At 47.0% G+C, this 25,441-nt stretch overlaps 3 protein-coding genes and 1 pseudogene across 3 annotated transcripts; 2 read left to right on the forward strand and 2 right to left on the reverse strand.

Annotated features, from left to right (window-relative positions):
- Positions 1 to 5,692: 5,692 nt before the first annotated feature.
- On the reverse strand, positions 5,693 to 10,481 carry LOC124693637 (G-type lectin S-receptor-like serine/threonine-protein kinase B120). Its single transcript, XM_047227122.1, has 8 exons — positions 10,059 to 10,481; positions 8,673 to 9,985; positions 8,440 to 8,538; positions 8,160 to 8,338; positions 6,850 to 7,060; positions 6,519 to 6,756; positions 6,277 to 6,427; positions 5,693 to 6,185 (listed from the first exon to the last, which is right to left on the reverse strand). Exons 2-8 carry the CDS (start codon positions 9,955 to 9,957, stop codon positions 5,886 to 5,888), a joined length of 2,463 nt encoding a protein of 820 aa, XP_047083078.1. The 5' UTR covers positions 9,958 to 9,985; positions 10,059 to 10,481; the 3' UTR covers positions 5,693 to 5,885.
- A 6,703-nt stretch (positions 10,482 to 17,184) lies between these two features.
- LOC124689072 lies at positions 17,185 to 17,731 on the forward strand (annotated as a pseudogene).
- Positions 17,732 to 18,512: 781 nt separating this feature from the next.
- LOC124689074 (calcium-binding protein PBP1-like) lies at positions 18,513 to 18,925 on the forward strand. The gene has a single exon (XM_047222671.1). It carries the CDS (start codon positions 18,513 to 18,515, stop codon positions 18,843 to 18,845), a length of 333 nt encoding a protein of 110 aa, XP_047078627.1. The 3' UTR covers positions 18,846 to 18,925.
- Positions 18,926 to 18,942: 17 nt separating this feature from the next.
- LOC124689075 (frataxin, mitochondrial) lies at positions 18,943 to 21,167 on the reverse strand. Its single transcript, XM_047222672.1, has 5 exons — positions 20,873 to 21,167; positions 20,326 to 20,398; positions 20,160 to 20,207; positions 19,962 to 20,056; positions 18,943 to 19,373 (listed from the first exon to the last, which is right to left on the reverse strand). The coding sequence occupies exons 1-5, from the start codon at positions 21,127 to 21,129 to the stop codon at positions 19,244 to 19,246; spliced, it is 603 nt and encodes a 200-aa protein (XP_047078628.1). The 5' UTR covers positions 21,130 to 21,167; the 3' UTR covers positions 18,943 to 19,243.
- Between the last annotated feature and the right edge of the window lie 4,274 nt (positions 21,168 to 25,441).

The following is a 25,441-nucleotide window of genomic DNA, read 5'->3' on the forward strand; positions in this document are numbered from 1 at the left end:
AGAAAAGATGATAGATTCAAATGTGTCAATCATCTTGGTGAGCTCTCTATTAAGCTTGTTGAAACAAAAAAGCATGTTGTCTATGATTTAGTTTACATGCTTCTCAAATTGATATTGCTTCTACCGGTGGCGACGGCGAATGTTGAAAGAGTATTTTCCGCAATGAGTCTAGTAAAAAAACAAGTTGAGAAATAGTATGGGTGATGACCTCTTGAACCATTGCTTAGTGACATTTATCGAGCGAGGGGTGTTCATTCATGTAAGTGATGATACCATTGTTGAAACTTTCATGGCAATGTGAAACCGCCGATTGAAGAAATGATGTAAGTTTCTAATTATGCTATATTCTACCATGTAAGACCCTTGTAATGTTTTGAACTATTTGTATTGTAATCGTGCACATTTGATATATGTATTGAACTCCAATGCAATGAATTTGTCTTGTATATTGTTCATTACTTCATTATGCAAAGGTTTTTCACAATTTGAGGGGTGCGCAAAAAAAAATGAGATGTGCCCCCCTCCAATTCTTTCCTGCGTCCGCCATTGAGCCAAGATTGGAATGGGATGGATACGTTGTGCCTTGTCAATTTCTCTTCCACTAGCTAAAAAGGGCCGGTCAAACCTTGCGTCGTTGGAGCAAATCTCTATCTTTAAAGGCCAAAGTGGAGCTCTACATGGCTTTAGAGTTCATTCTACAGTTGTTGGATCTGGCTTAAGAAAATAGAGATCTAAGCAACGAGGAGTGGGGCCTTAGAATGAGACTAACAAGGAGGATCGTCAGTATGGCGTCTTTTGAAATATCGAGGAAACGTCTTGCTTCAAGGTTTATGAGCTTAAAGGAGGGAAATGTAAATAATATATACTTTTATGTACGTGTCAATGGACAGAGAACAAAGACTCACATAAAACGTCTCAATCATAACAACGGATGGGTCATGGAGCATGATCAAAAGACAGCCATCATACATGATCACTTCAAGACACAAACTTCAATTGGGTGTCTATCCCAACTCCCCAATGCAACCTTTGCAGGCTTGATGCAAAAAAAAATCATGGAAGAGGAGGTTAATGCCGGTTGTCACCACCTATTAGCCTCATCCATGCGATTGCAAAGTTCATCTACAAGATGATTGCCACGAACCTTGCCCCCTATATGGACAAGTTTATCTCCAATGCTCAAAGTGCATTTATCAAGAAATAGGAGCCAACTGCATATGCTCCTTTCACCAAAAAAAAATCAAAATTTTATAGGAATTTTTTTTGGCCGGTATATCTCCACGTTCTAGGTACTTGCTTAGGCTGGTCATAGTGCTAGTATCATAGCTAGTATCATGCATATTGGTCCCACAAAAATGATGATATGGCAGCTAATTAATGAGGAGAGAGGAGATTAGAGTAACATAGGTGGATACTGTATCATAGCACATATCACAAGAAAATTTAATGCCAAACAAATCTTGTACACAAATTTACATTGAGATTCTAAACAACAATAAATATAGCATGGCTATGATACTACTCTATGATACTACCCACTATAGAGATAGTATCATAAACAAATATCATATGCATGATACTACTACATGATACTTACCACTATGACCAGCCTTATTGTTTCGTAAAAGAATTTGATAATTTCCGTGTCGTGTGAAAAAAGAAAGATAATAAAATGTCTCACAAAAAAACCTTACTTTAGTACCAAATTTTGTAATTTTCGCACAGGCCATACAAAAACTCGGTTTTTCATGTGACTGACTTTGTGAACACGTAGGATGTGGAGATGTACGCGCAACATTTTTTTGCAATATTTTGATATTTTTGAATATGTTTAAAATGCATTTTAAATAAAGGAAGCATATGCACCCGAGAGCAACAATGCCATGTCTGCATACATGACAACTTATTGTATGTTTGAAACTTAGCAAGAAAGCTCCACAAATCGAAAACGCCATCTATTCAAGCTCCACGTCAAGAAAGCTTTTGGCTACATTCGTTGGGGCTACTTGCTGGATGTTCTTCTACATGTGGGATTCCCTAGCAAATTTCGGGATTGGATTTCAACGCTTTTATCTTCGTCCCCGCCAGGAGTTCTTCTCAACGGTGTTGTCGTTGACCCCGTTAATCATGGGTGGGTGGGGGATTCTGCAAGGTGATCCCCTACTGCCGCTCTTGTTCGTTTTGGCCATTGACCCTCTCCACCACATCCTTCGCAAAGCCACCGATCAAGGCCATCTTCATAGACTCCAGGGAAGAGCACCCACCATTCGCATTTCCTTCTACGCGGATGATGTCGCCATTTTCATCACCCCAACAAGGATTTTATTAACACCTTGGCCACCACCTTGGAAAAAATTGGAGATGTCACCAGCCGCGTGGCCAATTGTGCAAAAAGTCAAGTGGCTCCTATCCGATGTGAGAATGTAAATCTCGATGATATTCCTGGAGCCTTGCAGTCTACCCTCACTAAGTTCCCTATGAGATGCATTGGCATCCCCTTATATGTGATGTCTTAAAAGTATCCACTTCCAACTTTTGGAGGATAAGGTGGCCACCAAGCACATCCCTTGGCTTTGGAAGCATTTCATTATGGTCGGTCGAGCAACTCTCTCGTCAAGGCGGTGCTTACTAGCATGTCATCTACTTCATCACCGTCCTCGAGGTCCTAATGCATATGCTCATGAAAATTGATAGCATTAGAAGATCCTTTCTTTGGGCGGCTTATGACAAGGTCACCGGTAAAAAGTGCAAACTCAATTAGGATTTAGTTTGCAATCCAAAAGATCATGGAGGCCTTGGGGTCCTCAACTTCCAAAAGTTTGCACCGACGCTTGATTTGAGGTTGTTATGGAATGAATAGGATAATGAATCCAAGCCTGCAGTCGGTACTGGGAATCCTTGCACTCCTCAATACCATGAACTCTTTGAGGCGGCCACAACTATGAAAAATTGAAATGGAAAAGGGCACTTTTCGGAAGCTAGCTTGTCTTGAGAGTTGGCGTCCTAAAGACATTTCCCCTCTAATTTTTGCCCTCTCCCACAAGAAGAAGTGCACGGTACGCAAAGCCATGGATGAAGATTTTGAGTTCCCAGATCAATCTCAAAATGGCCTTACCATTGATCACATTGCACAATTCTACAAGCTTTGGAAATTCCTTGGCAATATGCAAATGGACGAGGACACTCCGGATAGGATCACATGGAAGGTCACCAATGATGGATCCTACTCGGAAAGTTCAGAGTATAAAATGCAATTCTTAGGGCTCATAATCTCTCTGATGCCTTCGTTAGTTTGGAAACCATAGGAACCGAGTGGCGGTTGCACTCTTTGCCTCTTTTCTAGACTATATAAAGGAGTGTTGTTGCCTATTCGACGGTGCTCCAGAGGAGGGATCCTCATGGAGGGAAGAAGAAGTAGGGGTCATCGGGCGGAGAGTCCTCGGGATGGTGGTACGTGATTTACCCAACTTTGGAACACCTACGCGATGATAGGGCCTACTGCTGCTTGTCTGAAATTATCTGGGTGCTTTCGCGTTGTTACAATGAGTTGTGGTTGTGCCTTTAGGCTCCCGGGGTCCGGCTTATAAAGGCGCCATGATCTAGGGTTTACACGGAGAGTTCTAGCCGGAATACAAGTTGCCAACTACGAAATATTACATTGTCGTGCATGTCAAGGATCCGCATTTTCTTACACGACATACTGGATCCGGCTACCCCTGATGGGCCAGGCCGGATGCGACTTCCAGAGTAAGTCAGTGGATCCGGCTCCTTGTTCCTGAGCTGGACTTCCCCCACTCTTGATCATCAGCAACTGGACCGCCCGATGGGCCATATGCCACCATCACCGTCTATGGGCCACCCGGGATTGCCGGATCTAGCCACTATCGATGGTACACCCATGAAGTATACCCACAAGAAGGAGATACGAGATATATTAGAGTATAGAAGACATAACTCTCTATTTCTCTTGCTATGATCAATTTCCAATTTTGGTGCGTTGCGGGAATAAATTATCCTAGCTACCAATGGTCCCACTCATGTCCTACGTGGCACGTTGATGAATTCAAAGCAAATAAACAATATTCCAAGAAATAATATTATGGTCAACAAGGTTATAAATGGAAGATAAAAAAAAGTCTAGATATGAAGATCCAAGCATAGAATCTCATCACGGTCACTCGCATGAGGTTCGGCCGTATGCCTGTGACGACATTTTCCATATCTATGAAGGCACCCACGAAGAAATTCCTCAGAATGCCCACTGAGGGGAAGGTTTTAAGAGCCGGGTGTCTCCGCCGTTCAAGTCATTGATCTCCTTTGTCTTTTGAATTATAGAGTATGTATAGCGATGATGAGATGATGCTGAATCTGCTAATGAAGGAGGAAGCCAATGCTAAGGTCGGTGAAGAGGAACACTTCATGATTCTCGCTGCTCTTGAACAATTACAAGCGGAAAAGAACGATGTGCGTGGAGACAGCTAGTTATAGTTCAAGCCTACCCCGGTACTCCCTCGGTTTAAAAGTCAATGTCTCAACTTTTTTCAGATATGAATGTACTATAACTAAGAATGTATTTAGATGCATTCATATCTAGATAAAACTAAAATAATTAATTTTAGATGGAGGTAGTATTTACATACGCCGGAACACAAAGAATGTGGGATGCACTCGCTCCAAATCCATTGCAAATTGTCATGAGACTAAGGAACTCGAGCCCATTATGAGATGCATTTCGCACACTCCGTACATATTTCCGTCACGTACTCCCTCCGTTATACGAAAGTTATCTGAAATTTGTCTAGATTCGGAAGTATCTAGGCACTATATAGTATCGGGATACATCTAAATTTTGACAAATCTTAGACAAGTTTCATAGGACGGAGGGAGTATAATAAATCAGCGTTATTCCAAACAGTTACAGGCCCCGGGTAATCTGATATGTGATTCCTATGAGACTGGTGTGGAGTATTCTGTGCTGTATTATTTTCTTGGTTCGGCTATACACCAATTTTGACTTAACATTTTACGTTTCAGTTGCTCCACAAATATACTTTATTAACAATAAATTGCTGGCAGAAAAAATGTCCTAGGAGAAAAGAAGGGACTGCTGTATTGGATCGGGTGCAGGAGTTTGAGCTGGGAATGTCCCGCGCAAGCCTGTAAAGAAATACGAGAGAACTGAGAGAGAAAACAGTATGTGGATCAAATGCGATTACTATGGTATCTATGACTGTATCTAGTTGGTGCAATTCAGTCCCCGAGCAAGTTAGACTGGATGCCTGGATCCTGCAGTTTCGGCATAATGACTAAGGTATGAGGAAGAATCTCGCGAATTTGACATCATAATATCTGACAAAAGTGTATAGAGAAATAAAAAGCAACAACAAGGAAGAATTTTCCAGGGTTAAGCGACATAAGAAAATGCTGAAACTACACAGGAAGTTGGTGAGAAGGATACCTCACTATGCTGACACTTTTTTTTTGGGCAGGGATCACTATGCTGATACTGAACACGTTGAATTTCTACCCACGAGGCGACACCATCATATGATCCGAAGTACTGCAACCAACGAGTGATTAACATCTACTTCAGTCAGATATCCACACCAACAATGTGCAGGTGGACTATGGGTGCAGATTATATAACAGTTCTGGAACCCAGAACTTGAAGGTATCGGGTGCCAATCATAGCTTCCCGTTAACATTCAGTCTAAAGATCTTGGTAATCAATATCTTGATATCAAGAACTTTTCATAAGTTCTTCAAAAGTGCCCTTGAATTTGGGTTTATGTGATATAGTACTATCTTGCAGGATAACATGATACTCATAGGATTATCTTGTCTGAACATGTATTCAGAAGAGGCCACATCTAATGCAGATAATACTATCTACCATCCAGGACAGTAATTGACAAATCATTCAGGGAGTAGGTTCCTTCAGGGACATCAGCTTCAGTGGGAAGCAACATGGAGAGAAAACCAGGTTGTTTTGGATCAGGTAAGGTGGCATTTTCGTTCGTAATCATAGAGATGACTTCAGCCATGGAGGGTCGATCAGCAGCAGCCTCCTGAACGCACAATAGGCCGACATGAATGCATCGTAGTACCATATTCTCAGGGCATGCACCGCGCAATGATTTGTCAATGAGCTCATACCATCTGCCTTCTTTCCACAGCTCCCATGCCTGCAAAGTTCGGTTGTAGCCATCATACTTAAAAATAAGCTCATCTTTAACAGTTATAGAATAATTTAAGCTTGTTAGAACTTGGACCCACATGACCAAGGAGGTTAAGAGAGTTGCCATATCCGTGAGATCCTGCATTTCTTAGTCCACTGACGATCTCCAAAAGCAATACCCCGTAGCTAAAAACATCCGACTTGATAGAGAAAATACCTGCCATGGCATACTCAGGAGCCATGTAGCCACTGAATAAACAATAATCTAATAAATCCAGTGTCCACTTTTCAATATGGAGATTCTTCACTTTATATGTCACATACAAGTTGAAGTACTTACTATGTTCCAACAACTCTTTTCGTGTTGGCTAGTGCTCCTTTGGGATCAAATATTCGCGCCATTCCAAAGTCTGAGATCTTAGGGTTCATATCAGCGTCCAATAGAACGTTGCTGGGCTTCAGGTCCCTATGAATAATTCTCAGACGAGAATGCTTGTGCAGATAAATAAGACCTTGTGCAATCCCTTCAATTATGTTGAGACGCATTGACCAGACTAAAAAAGCCCTTCCCGATTGTTCTTGCGAAAATAAACAACTTGATCGGTTCAGGAAGGCGTGCAGGGAAAAAACTAGCTACGGAGTACGGATATCTGTATTAAGAGTGAACATACCAAATAGGAAGAAATCTAAGCTTTTGTTTGGCATGTACTCATAGATTAGTACCATTTCTTCCTCGTCAATGCAGCAACCTAAGAGTCCAACTAAATTTCTATGTTGAAGCTTGGCTATCAATAAGATTTCATTCTTAAACTCAGGTAGTCCTTGCCCTGAATTCGCTGCTAGTCTCTTAACAGCAACATCCTGACCATTTGGTAAGTTTCCCTGGAGCATTCAGCATTATGTCAGATTTTCAACATATAAGACATTAGATAATACAACTATACCAGTACTAGAAATAGATTCACCTCGAAAAGGAACAAATTTCTGATTTGATGTGTATTTGAAGTTGCCAATCAAGCAACACAAGTTGTTTGCCACGCATGAATAAAGTGGAGGATGTTGTAACTACGAATATTTTACAGGGCCACTAGACAAATATATGCAAAATATATATACGTTTTTTAGCATATATACAGCTGTATAACTATGTGGCCACTGTAGAATACGGCATACCTTAATCTATATAACGTGTCATGTATCCCTTCTCTAGCCCATACTCTCTTTATTTTCCCCTTTCGATATACTATATATTTCTTATTTATTGCAATCATAAGCCTGAAAACACAAAAGTTATACGTGCTGACTACACACTTCAGACTTAATTAGTGCCATTTTTGTCTTGAAATGTTATCAAGCATATTAGCAAATACTAGTAAGTGGTACATGCTAAGCACGTAAAAATGAATTACTAAAATAAATAAAAATGCTAATGAATATATATATATAAGACTCCCAATTATCTGTGTAAACTTTTCAGGTTTTACTTTTGCAATTTTTAGCATAACATTTTACTTTCCGTAAGAATTGGATTAGTGCAAATGTACTAGGTGTAAAGTACGGTTGGCACAGCCTATGCTAGCATGAATAGTTGAATACCCAGCCAAGCATAATGCAGCGCCATACATGCCGAGCAGACTGTGATCCGATGCATCTTAGATTACTAACACATGGAACTGATGATCCCTTTTATTTTAGCTATTAACCATGGGGCCCGGTTCGCATGTGGTCTTATAGGCTTGTGAATCTAGTAGTTTCTAATTCCCCTGCCTTTTAGCATGCACGGTGTGGCCCACTGCTCTGTTCTAGGATAAATAAACGGCTCAAGTTGCAGGGATTCGCTCATGTTTTCACCGTCTAAGCCATTCAATCAACGCCCAAACTTTCTCGGACTTTAGTGGGAACACTGTAAATGCAACAGGGTAGATCGAGATTCAAAAACTGGTGTACCATATAGTACCGAAAACTAAAGAAAACAATTAACCTTGTATACAGGGCCAAACCCCCCTTCTCCAAGCTTGTTTTCAGTAGAGAAGTTGTCTGTAGCAATTTTTATTTGTGAAAAGGAAAGCGTCGTAAAGTGAGAGTCTCTGTCTTCAGTCTCCCAAAGTTTCACTACATCTGAAGCCATGACGAGGGAGTGATCATGCTGTTTTCCTTTCCCTGGTTCACAAAAAGAGACTTCTCATGTTTTTATTTGCTGCTGACTAAGACATGCCATGCTCTTTAACTATGGATCATCTTTTCGAACTCAGAAAGCATACCTTTATTTTTCCATCTCCTAATCCAAATGAACGAAGCAAGGCAAAATATTAGGAGCGCAACTGAAGGAAGTATATATGCTAACAAAATCATTCTGTGACCTGAAAAAGAACAGAGCTTATCACTTGACTTAATAATACTCTCGGATATGTATTCCGTTCCTTCAAATAAACCAAATCATCACATAGTATCTCCCCAGTGGCACTAATAGGTTACCGTGTGATATGTTTCTTACCAGAGCGACTGCTAGATTTTAATTCAGAGGCAGCTAAACGAAGATGAAGAGTTACTACTCCATTCTCATCATTTCCAGACTGCAAGTTTGTTAGATTTCCATGACATAATCTGCAACCATCCGATGGCGAATTAATATATGCCGTACAATAGCAATCATTCATGCACGCAGATTGACAATCACCATTTTCCCCAACCGACAGCTTCTGTCTGCAGTCAGGAAGTTGCATGCGAGGTATATCAATAAACCCATCGCCATTACACTGCAGTGGGGTTTGCCTAATGCACCCTTTCCTGGCATTTGATTGCTCTTGTGGTACAAAGCCTTGTGGGCAATGACAAAGAGATGGTGGTACCGATTCTTGTGCTGATACTGATAGCATACTGATATTGCATACACCATAAGCTCCACATAAATTAGACACATCACAACTTACTGGCTGTCTCGATAACAATGTCCAGGATTTGGCGTCTGGATCAAACTGCTTTATGTCCAATGCCCCAGTTCGATCCAAAACAATCTTAGTCATTCTGTCCTTAGGGTTGGGAGTGTACTTGCATGTAAAGTTGTCACACTGAAATGAAACAGGGATGATGCTAATAGATGTCAGATCTGGAATGAGAGAATTTGTGTCACCAGTCCAGTTTGCACTGGTCCAAAATTTATGCCCATTCCACCAAATATATAATTGCGATGCATTAGCTATGTCTAGTCCAAAAGTGTACTCCCCCATTGCTGGGTCATCATAGCTCTTCCATGATGTCAGAAAATTTCCAACTGTAATATTCATTTCAGGGAGCCATGTATCAGTAGGAAAGGCAAAGCTCTCCCATACGATATTTGAAGGGTTCGTCATGCTCCTCAGCACAAAGTTGCCAGAATCCAGAATTGCAGCCTCCATGTCTTCCACGCCCACCCCAGAAGCAACTGTGAACGAGCTCCCTTTGCCATCTACAAGTATCAAATTACTACCATTATCAAACTTAATTATGCCTGACTTATCCTGTACGGGATTATTCCTGTTACCAACCCATACAACCGTTCCATTGGGAACAGTGTTGTACCATATACCAATATATCGCTGGCTTGAAGTTCCAGGGCTAAAGAATCCGAGAACAAATTTGTTATTACCAGAAACCAGGTTCTGCCCATCAGAAATTGATCCATTTAGAGCGATGCTGTCGGTTCTTGCCATGGTTGCTGATAAACATCTTAGTGCTAACACAGATGGAATCAACAGAACAACAACTGCGCACTTCCTCAAGAAGCTAATTTTTACAACCATGGCTTTCTCCAAGCATAAACTGGGCAAACTGCAAACAAAATAGTTGAGAGAGAGAGAGAGAGAGAGAGAGAAATTAAAAGGAGATAAGCATATCTGCATACCTCTCTGAGTTTGTCGAAATTGTGAATCATGGGAGGAGCATGTTCGGCAGATACTTGGTGTAATCGCTGCAAGATGGTATGGATTTTTTTTTCCAGCAGATATCTCCACAAATCATGAGCACCAGGGGTTGCCAGCTTTGAAGTTTCCATTGAACGAATTTTCCAATTTGCCAGTCAAGCATGGAAGATGGTTACAGTCAATGCTGGGATGTGACTATTATGTCTGTAGCACTAGCAGCTAATCATACTACTACCACACACTGATTACAAATAATTAGAGGCAACTCTTCCACGGTTCCACCTGAGCTTTGACTGGAGACTGACTGGTTGACTTGGACAATGATATGACATTTAAAGCCTACAAAGCTCCAAGATTTTTTTTTTTTGCTATAAGCGTGAACCAGCTGCGCTTGTGCAAGAAAGATGACAGTCGACTTTACATGATTGTGCAAGTGCAACTGTACACGCATCTGATGGTATGCTGCATGACTAATGAATGGTTGGTTGGTAAAATAGCAGGCTAAAATGCTGTTGTGGCCTACAGGATTCCAGCGTTTGAAAGGTAATAGAAGAGGGGCTGAGGGGGAGGAGGTCTTTGCTCCTTTCTCTTCCACCGACCCCGTTTTTTTCACGATTCGTCACTTCAATCCCTTCCATAGTCAATCGCCCTGCCAGTTACAACAGCACAGCAAGCCAAACTAAGGCAAGGTAAAATTAATAGGCAAAAAATTTGAACCTCGACTCTAACTAATTGCTAAAAACAAGACGAAACTCCGCAGTTAGGTGAGGGAACTGGGCATCCCGGTACAAATGACGCCGGTAAAGCGCGCTGTGCTAGGGTCTAGCAAGAGGGAATCGCCTCGCCGCTTCCGCCACCGCCGCCGCCGGCAGCCACTCGTGGCGGAGACGGTGCCGGCGAGGCCTCCTGCAGGATTCGGTTCGGCGGAAACCCATCTAGCCCGCCCGCTGGGCGCATGGGCTGGTTCGGCCTTTCTGTTTTTCTTTTAGCATATGGGCCGGTTGGACCTGCTAAGCTCGTCCACAGGATGTCTAACTTCACGGATGGGTCGAGCCAAATCCACGGAACTACGTATCAGGCCATAAATAAGTAGGCCGTCGAGGACAATTCAGTAGAAAAAACAAGCCACACAAGGTGTTGTGCAGGAGAAAAAATGTCGGATATTGGAAAATTCTTGACGACTATTAACATGACGATGTCAAAAAAAAAGGGCTAGGCTACAGAGTGCCCGGTTACCATATAGGCTTACACGGTGCCCCTTGTCCTAATCGGTTTATTTCCGAAAATAGAAAGTGGTCTCAACTGCTGAAAACGACAGGTAACCAAAATAGAAAGGCATCCCATTTCTTTGACGCGCGCGGGACGGACGTGGCCCTATTGACAGAGCAAAAGTACCGGCCTGTAATAACAAAATAAAGGCTCGATCCCAATTCCCAAACCAAAACTAAAGACCTTAGGGCATCTCCAACCGCGCGACCCAAACGGACGCGCTGGGCCGTCCGTTTTGGACCGTTTGGGTCGCCGGCCGGACACGCGGACAGCGGCCCGCGTCCGCGTGTCCGTTTGGGTCGCGCGCTGCGCCCAACGCGCGGACGCATCGCATAATCCGGAAACACGAAATTAAAAGGAAAAAAAGCAAATTCAAACGAAATTTGATTAAAACATATGCCCTATTTTGGGCAAATTTATACATAGCCCTATTTTGGGCAAATAACTAACAAAAGAAGCCCCTATATGGGCTTTTAAATTTAAACCTATACTAAAAACCCTCTATTAGGGTTTGGTCGGCGGCGCGGTGGCCGCCGGTGCGCCGCCTAGCCCCTGTGGGCGTCGTCGGCGACGTCGTCGTCGTCCACCCGCGCGGCGACGCGCCGTCGTGGCCGGAGCGCGCCGGGGACTCCGGCCACGGAGACCACGGGGCCTCCTCCCACGGCGAGCGGGGGTCCGGAGCCACCCGGTCCGTGCCGGCGCACGGAGCGGCGCCTCCTCCCCGGAGGCGCTGGCTGTCTCTCTCGCCGGCGCGGCGCCCGGCCTCCCGGCGCCGCCGCCTATCCTCCCTGCCGCCGCCGCTCCCGGCGGCGGGCCTCGCTCGGCGCGGCGCCCGGCCTCCTCCCGCCGCGCCGCCTCCTCCTCCTCCTCCCGTCGCGCCCGGAGGGCCCGGGCGTAGAGCTCCCGGTCCTCCGCCTCCTCCACCTCCCGCCGCGCCGCCTCCTCCATTTCGGAGGTGCGAATGGCCGCATGGAGCCGCGGCCATTTCGCCTCCTCCTCCGCCGCCGAGATGATCGGGGCGGCGCGGAGGTCCGGGTCCTCCTCCGAGGACTCCGGCTTGGGCTCGATGAGGAGCGGTGGCGGTTGCGGCAATGCCGCACCGCCGCGGCGGCCTCTCCGATGTGGAGGCCGCCGCGGTTCCCTCCGGCCCGCGGCGCCGGCGGCCGACGCCGATCGGCTGCCGGCCTCGTCGTCGTTCGCTCCGGGAGCGAACCGTCGCTTCGGGGCCATGGCGGCGGTTTTTGCTCGGGAGTGGAGTGGGGACCGGAGTGGAGGGCCGGATCCCCTCCGGTCCCCATTTAATAGTCTCCCCGGTCACCGACAGGTGGGCCCAAGGGAGACGAGGCGACCGACGGGCGGACGCTAGCGGACGGCGCGTGCCATCCGCGGCCACGCAAACCTAGCCCAGATTTGGGCCGGGTTTGCGTCGTTCCGGACGCCGCGGCCGTCCGCTTTTGCGGTGCGTCCCCGCGCTGGGCCGCGTTTTTGTCCGGCTCGACCCAAACAGACGCGCGGGCGCGGTTTGGGTCGCGCGGTTGGAGATGCCCTTACATGCTCCCGTCAGACGAACTAGAACTCCATGGTGTGAACATATGATCGATCAGAAGTTACAGAGAACTTAAAAAATCAAAAGGGGGCAGTAAAAACAAGGCAAAACAAAGATCCACAACAAGCTGGAGTTTAAGAACAAACGGAAAGTAATAATTACATCCTGTCTAGGCATTGTCATCATCTTCAGTTGGATCTTCCTCGTACTCATTGGTCGATCTTCCAGAATTTCTGAGAGCTAAGATGCAATTGGGTTATCTTCCATAACACCCAACTCTTCAAGCAATGAAGTTTCATCTCCACTGTCTTTCAGCTGATACTTAAGCCTCTGTCTTACTGTATTAGTCGAGACTTTTGCCCCTCCATGTTATTATTCTTCCTTTTTCTTAGTTACTTTTTGTGCTGCATAAACCTTCCTGTAAAATCTGCTTGTAAAAAAGGACCACTCCTGTAAAACACATAAGAGAAAAGGACGACACATGTTAGAAACCAAACACATATACAAGTGACTATAAAAAAACACATACATCATTTTGTACATAATTACATACATTGGGCATTGGTATTCATGATTTTAGAGGAAATGCTACATGCATGTTCACTTCGAAAACACACTACGGCATAACTTAGATCAAGGAAAATATTACATTATATGGGTAATAAAATACTAGCATGATGTATTTATTATCCATATGAACAGGATGTATTTATTCCCAATTTTCTACATCCTAAAATGCATACAGCAACATCCCACTGCATATATACCGTTGACATAAACTGCAGGTATTTATTTAAAAAATCCATCCTATGAGTGTACAAAATATGAAATCCATATACCCGAGATGTATTTATTACAGAAAAAATACATCCTACAAAAGTAACGATGACTAGAAATGATTGAAAAACACTTTATACCCCATAAACACACTCTGTACTCATACATGTATACTAGAAGCACCATGTAAGACTAATAATACATCGTGTGTGCAGATTAATACATGCTATACACATTAGCATGCTCTGTAGTCCATACAGAAAAAACAGAGACAAATACACACCATATAGAACAAGGACAGGACAATCTGAAAACCCATGCCCAGGATGAAAAATAAACATCCTATAACAGGACAATCTGAAGACCCATATGTCCAGGATGTAATTATTACCAAAAATTAACATACTGCAAAATACAGTCGCATGATTAAGATTGAAAACCTACTCTATCTTCCATGAACTAACACAACCAAACAAATAAAAATCTGGACCACACAGCAACAGCCAACATCAGTTTGTATGCATGTACAAGAACATGTGAGGAGATGCGGATACACATAGCGAGACAGTTTGACCGTGAGTCGGGGAACTCATCTTGGTCAGAGACAACCATTTCTGGCACAACTCAACCGTCCTCAATTAAGCTCTAAACACACAATACATCTTGTGAAGGCGCAAATACTAAGGCCACATACCCTGGATGTATATATTACAGAATATATACATACTGTTATATTAAAGTCAACTCATAGGCAGTGGCCAGTGATGGATGTAATAAATCCTAATTTCAGAAGCTAACATAGCTTATGTGCATGTAAGAAATGTCTTGCATAATTTTTTTTTCCACCAAGTCTAGTTCAAGGTTCAAAAATACATCACAAATCAGCTGACCAGCGCCACATGATGTAACAAATTCTAGTAGCTAAATATATCATAGGTTATGTGCATGTATTCTATCCAAAAATCTAGACCTGGATACTATATGCAAATCACAAAATCAAGATACGCATCTGTGAGCAGCTATAGAACGACCCATCAGCACTAGAGAAATTAATAGAGAGGGTGCAGCTAGCTCCAGGGCTCAGATCTCAAAACGCAGGAGCAACAGCATCGGTGGGAAATTTATATGAGATGGATATTAGTGTACTAACCTCACAAATCAAAGTCACCAGCAGGTACTCCACAATTTTCCGTAGCCACCAGATCCCCCTTCACGCCACCAATCAGCAGTCGTGGCCTCTCCTTGTCCCCCTTCACCCACACACCACCACATGCCGATGTCCCATCGATGGATGAGGAGCCAAGCAGCAGCGCCCCCTACTCCTCTCGATCTCAGCTCGTGTTGCAGATCAGCGTGAGCAGGGGCAACCGAGTAAACGAGTCAACGACGAGGGCAAGACCGGGGATTCTTGGTGCCCGATACATCCCCGTAGCCTGGGGGATGTGGAGAAAAATCAAGGAGGCCTCCATTTGCTCGGGCGCCAATGATTGCAGGTTCGAGGGTTTCCGTCGGAGCGGACGACAAACAAGCGGCCTTCGACGGCGTCGGCAGGCGCGGGGATCCATGGATGCTGCTCTCCTCCTCCGGGCGGATCTAGGCGAATCCGGCAGCGCGACCCCCGCATGCGGCGGCCACCGAGAAATAGCGCTACGGCGGAGGGAGCTCGCAGGGAGGAGCAGAGGTAGGAAGAATGGGGAATTTTGGTCGCCGCCGTCGCATGATGCTTCGGTCGGTCAGCTTTGTCAGATGCACCGCTACGCGTGGGAGAGTAGGACCGCGCGATTGTCATCGAACGGACGGCGCGGGTGAGCACTTTGTAAGACCGCACGGTGCCCAAGCAGGAAATAGATTTTGGGAAAAAAATGCCTCGCTTTCATACTACTAGTAGTACTCCTGAAGGTGATCCTGTCGGACAGCCAAAAACAATTGAAAATAAATCAGTACCCCACCTTCCTCGAGGTCACTTGTGTTGATTGTTATCCGACACGTTGACCTAAACGCACCGTTCATCCACGAACTTTCGATCACCAATCTTATCAGTTTTCTTAATGACTCCCAGAGAAAACGTACTGCGAAAGGAGGCATATATGACACCTGCAAGTAACCGGTGCTGGAGAAGCATCCTCCCAACATCTCTTGCTGGCTACTTCGCAGAAGGAAACTGCTGGGCGTCCCCCGGGGGATTTGATTCCCCAGCCCCCGGGTCCCCAGCCGTCGGATCAACCATTTTAACGGTTAGATTTGCATGTAGCAAAAAAAATCTCCGGCAGCAAAAAATCACCCCCGGCAGCAAATGACTGAAGCAAAAAACGGTTCGTTCAGAAAAGAAAATAAAAAGGCTGGGCTCGCCGGAGACCTCGCCGGAGACCACGTAGCAAACATATTACACACATGTAGCAAAACCGCAAATAAATTGTAGCAAATTTTTTTATTCATATGTTGCAAATCCTCTAAAACATCAACGGAGACATCGCCCGGAGACATCCTGCAGCCGGCAGCAACGCCGTCCGAGGTTGTAGCAACTCCGTCCGTCAAGGACAGCAACGCCACAAGCTGCTAGTAGCAACACCCTATAGCTATGGTAGCAAAATCCACCCTCCGCCGAAAAATCGTATCAAACCCAACCTCGTCGGAAAATCGTAGCATAATTTTGTAGCAAAAGTAGCAAAACAGTTTTAATAATTGTAGCAAAAAAATATACTATTGTAGCATCGTGGCTTCGTAGCACTTTGAGGTAGCAAAAATAGCAAAAGTATATATCTATGTAGCTGGCGGAGCAAAGTCCCAAATCAGGACACCACGCGACGATGGCGAGGGCGACGGCGGCCTTGACCTCCCGCGCGCTGCCGAAGCCGAAGGAGCCGGCGGCGGCCACAGGCAGCATCCGCCAGGCGGAGTCGGCGATGTTGAGGCAGGCGTCGGGGCCCGAGAGCGCGGGGGCGGAGGCGTGGCGTGCAGGTGGAGCCCATGGACGGGAGTAGCCGGAGATCCGCGTAGGCGACGAAAGTGGTCGCGACGACCTCGCGCGAGAGGGAGGGGAGCATAGGCGGCGCGACGAGGTCGGATAGCAGCGGCGGGCGCGATGAAGGGAGAAGCTCGCGCGGAGTAGGCCGACGCGGAGCTCGACGCACCGGCGGGAGAGGCGCGTGGCGGAGCTCGCGCGGGCCGGACGAGGGCGCGGCTGCGCCGGCAAGTGGCGTGCAGCTGGAGAGGCCGCGCGGTCGGCTTGGGTATGTGGTGGCGTGGTGCTCAGCGGAGCGCCGACGAGTGCGGGCGACGGTGCCTGAGTCCATGATGGATTTCCTTGTGCGGGGAACTAAGCAAGGAAGAAGATAAGGTTGGGAGTGGTGGGCCTCAATCGACTGGGGCACGTGGCGCGTCAGGGAATAGGAGGTTGGGAGGGACGGAACCCCCGGGTGATACCAATCAAACCAAGCAAAACCCGCCGGACGCAGCAACCTCCCAAAGATAGCTAACAACGACGCCTGCATTTACCTGTACTTTGGTTGGCATGCATGGGGAGACTGCTTCCGAGAACCTCAAGGACTCCTTCGTCTCCCATTGCCACCCCTCTATTTAAGCACCCATCATTCTCCTCTCAATCACATTTTCCTACCACTGTTGCAAGCAGAGCCCGTTCCTTTTCTCTGGTCTTCTTCCTCATCGACGCAGATCGGTTGCGGTATGGCCGCCGTCAGGGGCTCCTCGGTGCAGTTTGAGGACTTCCTGCCATCGATGGCGAGGAAGCTCGGCATGGAGGGGCTGATCGAGGAGCTCTGCAAGGGGTTCCAGCTGCTCGTGGACCCCATGACCGGCAAGATCACCTTCCAGAGCCTCAAGAGGAACGCGGCCAGGCTGGGCCTTGGCGAGCTCCGGGATGACGAGCTCCAGGAGATGATGAGGGAGGGGGACGTAGACGGTGATGGCGTCCTGGATCAGATGGAGTTCTGCATCCTCATGGTCAGATTGAGCCCTGAGCTGATGGAGGAAAAGTTGTATAGGATGTTTGAATGTTGATGTAGTTTGATACTGTACTTGTTACTTTGCATACAGTAGATCGAGTATGATGATCGCCATCAATACATAGATCCATAGTATTTGTGCACTCTTCTGCTGATGAGGTGAAGTCTATGCGGATGATGTGATTTTGTTCCTCACGGTACCCACGTGGCCACGTCCCATGCCGTGGCAACTAAGTTTTTGTTGGATATTTTTGGAGGAGCAAAGGTGTAACCTGAACAAAAGCTATCTTTTGCAATGACGACCAGGTACAGGAAATCAGTACCATCCTGCACTGCCAAACCACAAAGCATGCCAATAGCATATCTTGGGTTACCCTTGCATTTTAGGAAGGCGAGAAAATAAGATTTTCAAGCCTTGATCGAGAAGATTTGAAACAGATTGGCTATGTGCAAAACTTACATGCTCACTCAGGAGGAGGACTAATCTTAGTTCAATCTGTTCTTAGTGCCATGGCGATCTTCCACTTGATGTTGTTGGAGCCACCACCATGGGTTTTTAAGCTATAGATATAGATAAAATTCGGGGAGCCTTCCTATGGAAAAGGAACAGATACAGTACAAGGTGGGCACTGCCTTGTGAACTGGAACGCACTTTGTCATCCGAAACCAAAGGGAGGACTACTGGACTAGGAATCATGAACCTGAATTATATGAGCAAAGCGTTGCGAATTAGATGGAGACTGCTTCTTGGAAGTCTGCCCTCACCATCGCCTCCTTATTTAGGCACCCATATGTTCTCCATTCGCCATTCACCACTGTCACATACAAGCAAAAAAGCCGAGCAGCCACCTTCTATTCCCCATTCTTGGATCGAGTTCGATATGGGCGAAGACAAGGGATCCTCCGTGCAATTTGATGACTTCCTGCCATCGATGGCGAGGAAACTCGGCGTGGAGGGGCTGATCGAGGAGCTTTGCAAGGGGTTCCAGCTGCTCATGGACACCCAGACCGGCAAGATAACCTTCCAGAGCTTGAAGAGGAACGCGGCCAGGCTGGGCCTCGGCGAGCTCCGGGATGACGAGCTCCAGGAGATGATGAGGGAGGGGGACGTAGACGGTGATGGCGTCCTGGATCAGATGGAGTTCTGCATCCTCATGGTCAGATTGAGCCCTGAGCTGATGGAGGAAGAGTCGTATAGGATGTTTGAATGTTGATGTAGTTTGATACTTGTTAGTACTTTGCATACAATAGAGTATAGTGATCGCAATCAATACATAGATCAAGTGTTTCTGCACTCCTCTGCTGACGAAGTCGTAAAAATCTGGCTGATCATACTTTTTATGGAAGTACCAACATACAATTTCTGGACAGCACACAAACAAAAGCACATATCCCTTCAGGCAAACAGTTGATCAAAACATGACGTATCAGATGTTTATGTCCACTTGCGACAAAGGCCAGACACTTATTATGGAAAATTTTGCAGTACAACATTTTTTTTTTTTGGTTTACTCCGCATGATCACCATGTCAAAACGTGTCATCTCAATCATACTTCACCCAAATGCTGAATGCCCCATCAAAACTTAGATACGCAGCATTTCCCTTTCCTCTCATGAGAGATCTACTGGAGTGCCACAGAGCTCACCAATCTCCTCCTCCAGAAGCCGCATGAGATTTACTCCAGTTCGCCTATAAACCCAACTGCTTGATGCTGCATCCCAGTCAAACCTAGCAGGCCCACTGCAGACATGAAATAGAGTTATAGAAAATCCTTTCATATAAGAATTGATACGCACATCAAGATTGAAGAGCTTATGAGTCATGGACAGCTAAATTTAAATTCACGCATTGATATATCTAAGCAGAATCTTTTATGAGTTGGATCTCTTTTAGAAATCAAGTACGAAGAAACCTAGCAGGCCCACTGCAGACTTGATATAGAATTATAGAAGTCCTTTCATACATGAATCGACACGTCAGATCAAGATTGAAGAGCTTATGGGTCATGGACAGCTAAAAATTAAATATATGCATTGATATATCTAAGCAGAATCTTTTATGAGTGGGATCTCTTGAAGAAGTCAAGTACGAAGAAAACTAATAGCCATATTAAGAAGTACAAAGGGATATAGGATAAGTATCAAAAGAATAGAATGTAAATATACTCATTTAAATTTAAAAGGTAGTGGTGCTGATAAACATTATCGATGTCAAAGAATAGCAAGCCTAACTTCAACATAAGGAATGTTTATCATGATAGTATGCTAACATCCAGGTAACTTAGTACACACAATCAACTGGCCAGCAAATAAGATAACACAACCTTACCTCACAGGTGACGACAGCCAGATTTGTCTGTTTGGTGTTTGCTTGTTTACAACATAGGTCCCCAAATCTCCTAGCCTCAGTGTTAGAACTTGATTCTAAATTTTCAGGGAAATAACATAACAACATCAGTGACCAATGCACACAAAAATGCAAAATAGTGAAACTATCATGATTACATGGCATTTCACTAAAACTAACCCCATAATCTATGTCAAAACCATCCATTTGCTGAGAGTCACCATATTCCTGAAAGAGGCCACAAAGAATAATGTTAACCAAAGATTGAGGCTGAACCTGATACATTTCTTACCGAAGCTTCCAATGAAGTACTAAGGTATGATGAATTTATCGACAAATCCATTACCTCAAGTTTTTCAAGTAAATCATGTATCGTATCATCTGCTAATTTATGGAACTTATCCTCTGGCATTATCAACCTGTTCCATGTAAACAAAGGAACAGAAACTTATCCAATCTGGCATACAATACAAAGCATATGTGAATCACTAAGAAAAGCAGATCATGCTGCTCTAAATTTAACAGTCATTTTTTAGCCCAACTTTGCACATAGCACTATCTTCATGCTCATTTACTTACTCCAGCCAGAGCAGTCGCTTCTAAAATACCCAATATAGCTATAGCTAAGCCCTTGCAACTTATAATGAAAAATAAGTAGTGTATAACTATAATCCTTCGAGCCTTCGAGGGTCTGTTTTGGGGTTCGCAGCAGAGCAGGGCGGCAATGGCCACAAAATCACAAGACAAATTGCGCAATAAATCAGCCCTGGCTATAAGATTAATGGTTTTCCCCATTTTCCAACGCGCGAAATTATACTAGAAAGCAGAAACTATACAGGAAGCAAATACTGAAGATACGAACGCAAAAGGAGCTCAAAGGACGAGAAGCAAACTTTTGGTCCACCGCGGATGGGGCGGGCGCATCTCCGCCGGCTTGCTGCGTCGGACGCGTCGACGAGAAGGCCCTAGAGGAGAAGAGCCGCAGCGCCCACGGCGATCCACCTGACAGCTTCGTCGCGGCGGCGGCGGCGGCAGCGTGGGAGGCAGAAGTGGAGGCCTCCGGGAGGAGTGAGGCTGAGAGGAGTACGGGGGCGCGAGAGCGGACTCGCCTTGCCGCCGTGAGGCCGAAGAGGAGCTTCCGCGACGCCATCGCCGCCGGCGCACCGTCGAACGAGAAGATGCGTGAGCGTGTTGTGGACCGACCCAGCCGGCCCGGTCGAAGATGGCGCCGGATTAGACGCCACGCAGCACATTTGGGCTGGATCTCTAAATGGACACTTGGGTTCGGCCGAAATGTTTGGGCTGTATTTGCAACTCCAAGAGCCCAGGAGACCGTTGAACGAGAAAAAGTTCGAGTACACAGTGTCAGTGGTTTAGTGGTTTATCTAGAAAAAAACTCGCTATTGGTGGTCGGTACTCGGCAAACCCTATTTGATGCCTTAGGCATCGGTTAGTGTGCCAACACTAAGGAAGAAAGCCGGATGGGCCACGGTGTGTTAGGGGGAGAGGATGATCACCGGAGAAGAAGAAGTTGACCTCACAGAAGATGAGGAAGACATAGCTGGCCACGACATCCCCGGCGGAGGCGAGGTGGGGCCTCTCCGGAGATTAAGAACAACGTCGTTGGCCATGGTGTCGCCAGCGGAGCTAAGTCCAAGAACTTAGGGTAAGTGGTGCGAGATATTAGGATTCTGTGGGTACGGGAGATCACCGGCGATGGACTTAGGGTTCCGAGGGGCCGCGGGTTTGCCAGACTTGGGTGGGGGGGGAGGTGGGTGGCGCCGGTCGGCAACAGTAGGTGATCCGAGCGATGTTGCTGGTGGGTTCTGGAGGAGGTGGGGAAGAAGGATCGAGGAGGAGGAGATTAAATTTCTAGATACATCTTGTTCATCGCCTGTTGTTTGATAATCAATTCTCCATTTGTTCTGACTTGGTCTATATTCTAGAGAATCAAATAAACTAATACTTTCAACCAACCCATCCTACATTGAAAGTAATGGCATCTAATAGAAAAGGCAGGTCTGCTTCGTTTTATATGTCATTGTTGATTACAAAACTAAAATATAGACTAATTTATAACAAATTTTAGATCTAATATATAGAGTATTTCAGAACGGGGAGTATGCACATGCGTGAAAGAGCATTTTGTCTCCTAAATTGGTTTTGATGTTTGTTAAAAACACTTGGATACTAACCATTTGCTTGAGATTAACTAGCTATTTCTAAAACGAGCAAATTGTGTGGAGTATCGACGGTTTCGTGAAGAAAAAAGCCCAACGTTTTTTGTTTCGATTTGTAGCTAGGCTTTCCGTTTTTGTTAGTGAGGATGATGAGAGGTTTGGCGCGGTGGTTTTTGATCCTATACACCTATTATAAACCACTCATGGCCCTACATAAAAGGTCATAAGGTTTTGTCTTCTCGTTAGGCTCGTGGAGCTACCCTTGGGAGTGTTGGCGCAGCCCAACCAGAATGGTCCAGCCTCGTGGTCGAGTGCCCGGTATCCTCCTAGATGGCTTACCCGAAATTGTCCGACGTTGTCCGGACTAGTCCGGCTGGCTTGAGTGGTCCGCCCTGACTTGGTAGGTCTGACTAGCAGGACAAATGGCTCCGCCCCATTCTCAATGACTAGATTTTTCCTCCTATATAAAAGGGGTCTTCTTCCTTGGTGACTTGACAACCTACCTATATCTCCCCTCCATTACTACACCTCATAAATCATCTAGATCGCCCCCTACCCAAACACGTTGATCTTTTGAGGAGTGAAAGAGAAATCTTAGATCTACAATCCTACCAAACCGGTCTGTTGTCACTACTCAAAGCTTCGAGGGCATCATTTGGGATCCTCCAATTTAGTTGTGGATGTGTGCTCCATACTTGATGCAAAGGTTCCAGTTGCCACCTTCAAGGCTACCGCTTAGTGGAGCGTGAGTTCATATTTGTGGTTTGCTAACCAGAGGATAGAATGAGATCTTTGTGGCGTTGGTTGATCTTAGTAGCAGCACATTCCTCCAATATAGATGTACTTCCCATGAAAAAGATAAACTACGGGAATCAGCCCTTGTGTCTCCGCGTGCTTCACTCTCGATTAGCTCTATCTATTGACTGCACTTTACTATTTGTATTGTTATATGTTGTTATTTGCTCTCATCTTGTTATGTAGGTAAATTTATTTAGTTGCATATCTGAATATTTTACCTTTTATATCAAGCATCAAATAAAATAAAAAATTGATTACACCTATTTATCTTCTGTAGCCATACAGTCCTTTCAATATTCACCTACTATGCAAGCACTAGCATGTTGCCATAATGCCAAAGTTTCAGGCGCCGGTTTTTCTAACACGCCGAAGAATAACAGCTTTGAGAGCATCTCCAGCCGCGTCCCCCAAACCGTCCCCCAAACCGTGCCGGATCGAGCGTTTGGGGGACGTGTTTCGTTCGTGCCGCGTTTGGGGGACGTCGCTCCCCAGCCGCGTCCCCCAAACGCCGGCCCCAAACATTAAAAGTATTTTTTTTGGCTAGAAAGAAACTATTTAATAATATTCAAATCGGTTGAACATAAACAAATTATATATAAAACTTCGAAAAAATATAATTAAATACATATAAACTATCTACTTCTTCTTCTTCGCCGATGGCCCCGCCTCGTCGTCGTCATCGCGGTGGCGCTTCTCGCTCGTCACCTCTTCCGAAGAGGCGGTGTCGGCGCTCGACGCGTCGTCGTCGCCGGTGCTCGTCGGCTGCGCCTTGGCCTTGGCCTTGGCCTTGGCCTTGGCCTTGGCCTTGGCGGCCTTGGCCTTGGCGGCCTTCGCCTTGGAAGCCTTCGCCTTGGCCGCCTTCGCCTTCGCACGGGCCACCGCCGCCGCCGCGGCCTCGCTCTCTTCTTCCTCCTCCTCCCGGCCCGGCCATTCCTCCTCGCCGTCAGCCGGCGGCGGGGAATCGTCGCCGCCTGCTCGGCGTCCCGGCTCTCTCCCACCAATGGCGTCGGCCGACGAGGCTTTCCCTCGCCGGGAGGTGTCGGACGGGAGCCGGGAGATGTAGCTCATCGTCGCCGGAGGTGTCGGATGAAGGCTTGGATGAATGGTGGCGTGCGTACGGCGTACGTACGGGTCTTATTGAGCGCGGATGAACGGCGGCGCAGAAGTCGAAGAGAGCAGCGGTTGCTCTTCCGAGGAGTCGGCGCTCCATTCCGGCGGGGTTGGCGCGTCGTCGACGCGCTTGCCAATGCGACGGTTCCGCTTCCTGTCAACCGCACCGTCGCTACGTATGTGGCGGTTGAGCGTCCGAGCCGCTGACGGGTCGGCCCCGCGCCTCCTCGCCTCTCATTTCGTTGTGTCCGGCGTGCCCGGTGCGTCCCCTGTGGGACGGGGACGGGCTCGGGACGCCGGACACCAAATGGGGGCGCGCCGGACAAAAAAGGGCTTTGGGGGATGCGGCTGGAACGCTTTTTTTGTCCGGCGCGCCCCAAATCCCTTTGGGGGACGGTTTGGGGGACGCGACTGGAGATGCTCTGAGGAAGCCGATCGGAATGAACGATCAGACCGGTACTGGAGAAGCCGGTATGCACCGATATTGATTTTTATCAAAGCACGGAATGTTGGACAGGAGAGCAAACAGCGGATAACTGATGTGACGTTCAGGATCGAGTCCCCGGTGATTAGGGCATCTCCAACCGGGCGACCCATCCCGCGCCCGCGCGTCCGGATGGGTCCAGCCGGACAAAAACGCGCGGACCCATCCCTAAAACGGATGCCCGCGGCGTCCGGATCGACTCAAACCCGGCCTAAATCTTGGCCGGGTTTGCGTGGCCGCGGACGCGAAAGGCTGGTCGCTCGCGTCCGCCCCTTGTCCGCCCCTGGCCCGCGTGTCATAGGCATAAAACAATATTTTTCATTAAAGAGATTCATTACATTTTTTTTTGGTAGGTACTACTTCTATCCTAATACGTACGGGGCCGGCGGCTCGCCGGCGACACCTCGCCGGCGAGCCGTCGGGGCCGTGGATTTCACTCGACGCGGGCGGCCTGTACGCGTGAGGATTCCACTCCAGCTTACTACGGGCTGGGTGGCGCGTCGGCGGCGGCGCGGGCGGCGACGCGGGCCTCGGCAGCTTGGACGGAGGCCATCATCCTCCTCCTTTCCGTCCGCGCACCTCGGGCGCGCTCGCGCTCCGCCTCCTGCGGCGGAATCATCCGCTTCCCGCATAGCTCCACCTCCCGCGGAGCGGCGCGTTCCACGGCGGTGCGCGCCTCCGAGCGGACGCGGGCGGGGGCCCGGGCCTCGTGGTTCTCCTGCCGCCGGCGCATGCGCTCTTGCCGGCCGCGCTCCGCCGACTCGGCATCCTCCCGGGCGCGCCGCTCGGGCGACGGCATCTGGATGAGGTGACGGGCTGCTCGCATAGCGAGCAGCTCGTTCTTCTGGCCGAGGAGGTCGCCTAAGCGGCGGCAGCCGGCCCGCCAGATG

This window comes from Lolium rigidum, chromosome 2 (genome assembly GCF_022539505.1).
Source record: "Lolium rigidum isolate FL_2022 chromosome 2, APGP_CSIRO_Lrig_0.1, whole genome shotgun sequence".
Lineage (NCBI taxonomy): Eukaryota > Viridiplantae > Streptophyta > Magnoliopsida > Poales > Poaceae > Lolium > Lolium rigidum.

What these genes read in the sequence shown, in the direction of transcription:
- LOC124693637 (XM_047227122.1), bottom strand. Translation starts at nt 9,957, where the DNA reads ATGGTTGTAAAAATTAGCTTCTTGAGGAAGTGCGCAGTTGTTGTTCTG. An exon ending in GGTTTGGCCCTGTATACAAG is followed by an intron (nt 7,061 to 8,159) that starts GTTAATTGTTTT and finishes TGAATGCTCCAG; the next exon opens with GGAAACTTACCAAATGGTCA. An exon ending in CTTAGATTTCTTCCTATTTG is followed by an intron (nt 6,757 to 6,849) that starts GTATGTTCACTC and finishes TATTTTCGCAAG; the next exon opens with AACAATCGGGAAGGGCTTTT.
- LOC124689074 (XM_047222671.1), top strand. Translation starts at nt 18,513, where the DNA reads ATGGGCGAAGACAAGGGATCCTCCGTGCAATTTGATGACTTCCTGCCA.
- LOC124689075 (XM_047222672.1), bottom strand. Translation starts at nt 21,129, where the DNA reads ATGGCGTCGCGGAAGCTCCTCTTCGGCCTCACGGCGGCAAGGCGAGTC. An exon ending in CCATCCGCGGTGGACCAAAA is followed by an intron (nt 20,399 to 20,872) that starts GTTTGCTTCTCG and finishes TACATGGAACAG; the next exon opens with GTTGATAATGCCAGAGGATA. An exon ending in TGGCTGTCGTCACCTGTGAG is followed by an intron (nt 19,374 to 19,961) that starts GTAAGGTTGTGT and finishes TCATGTCTGCAG; the next exon opens with TGGGCCTGCTAGGTTTGACT.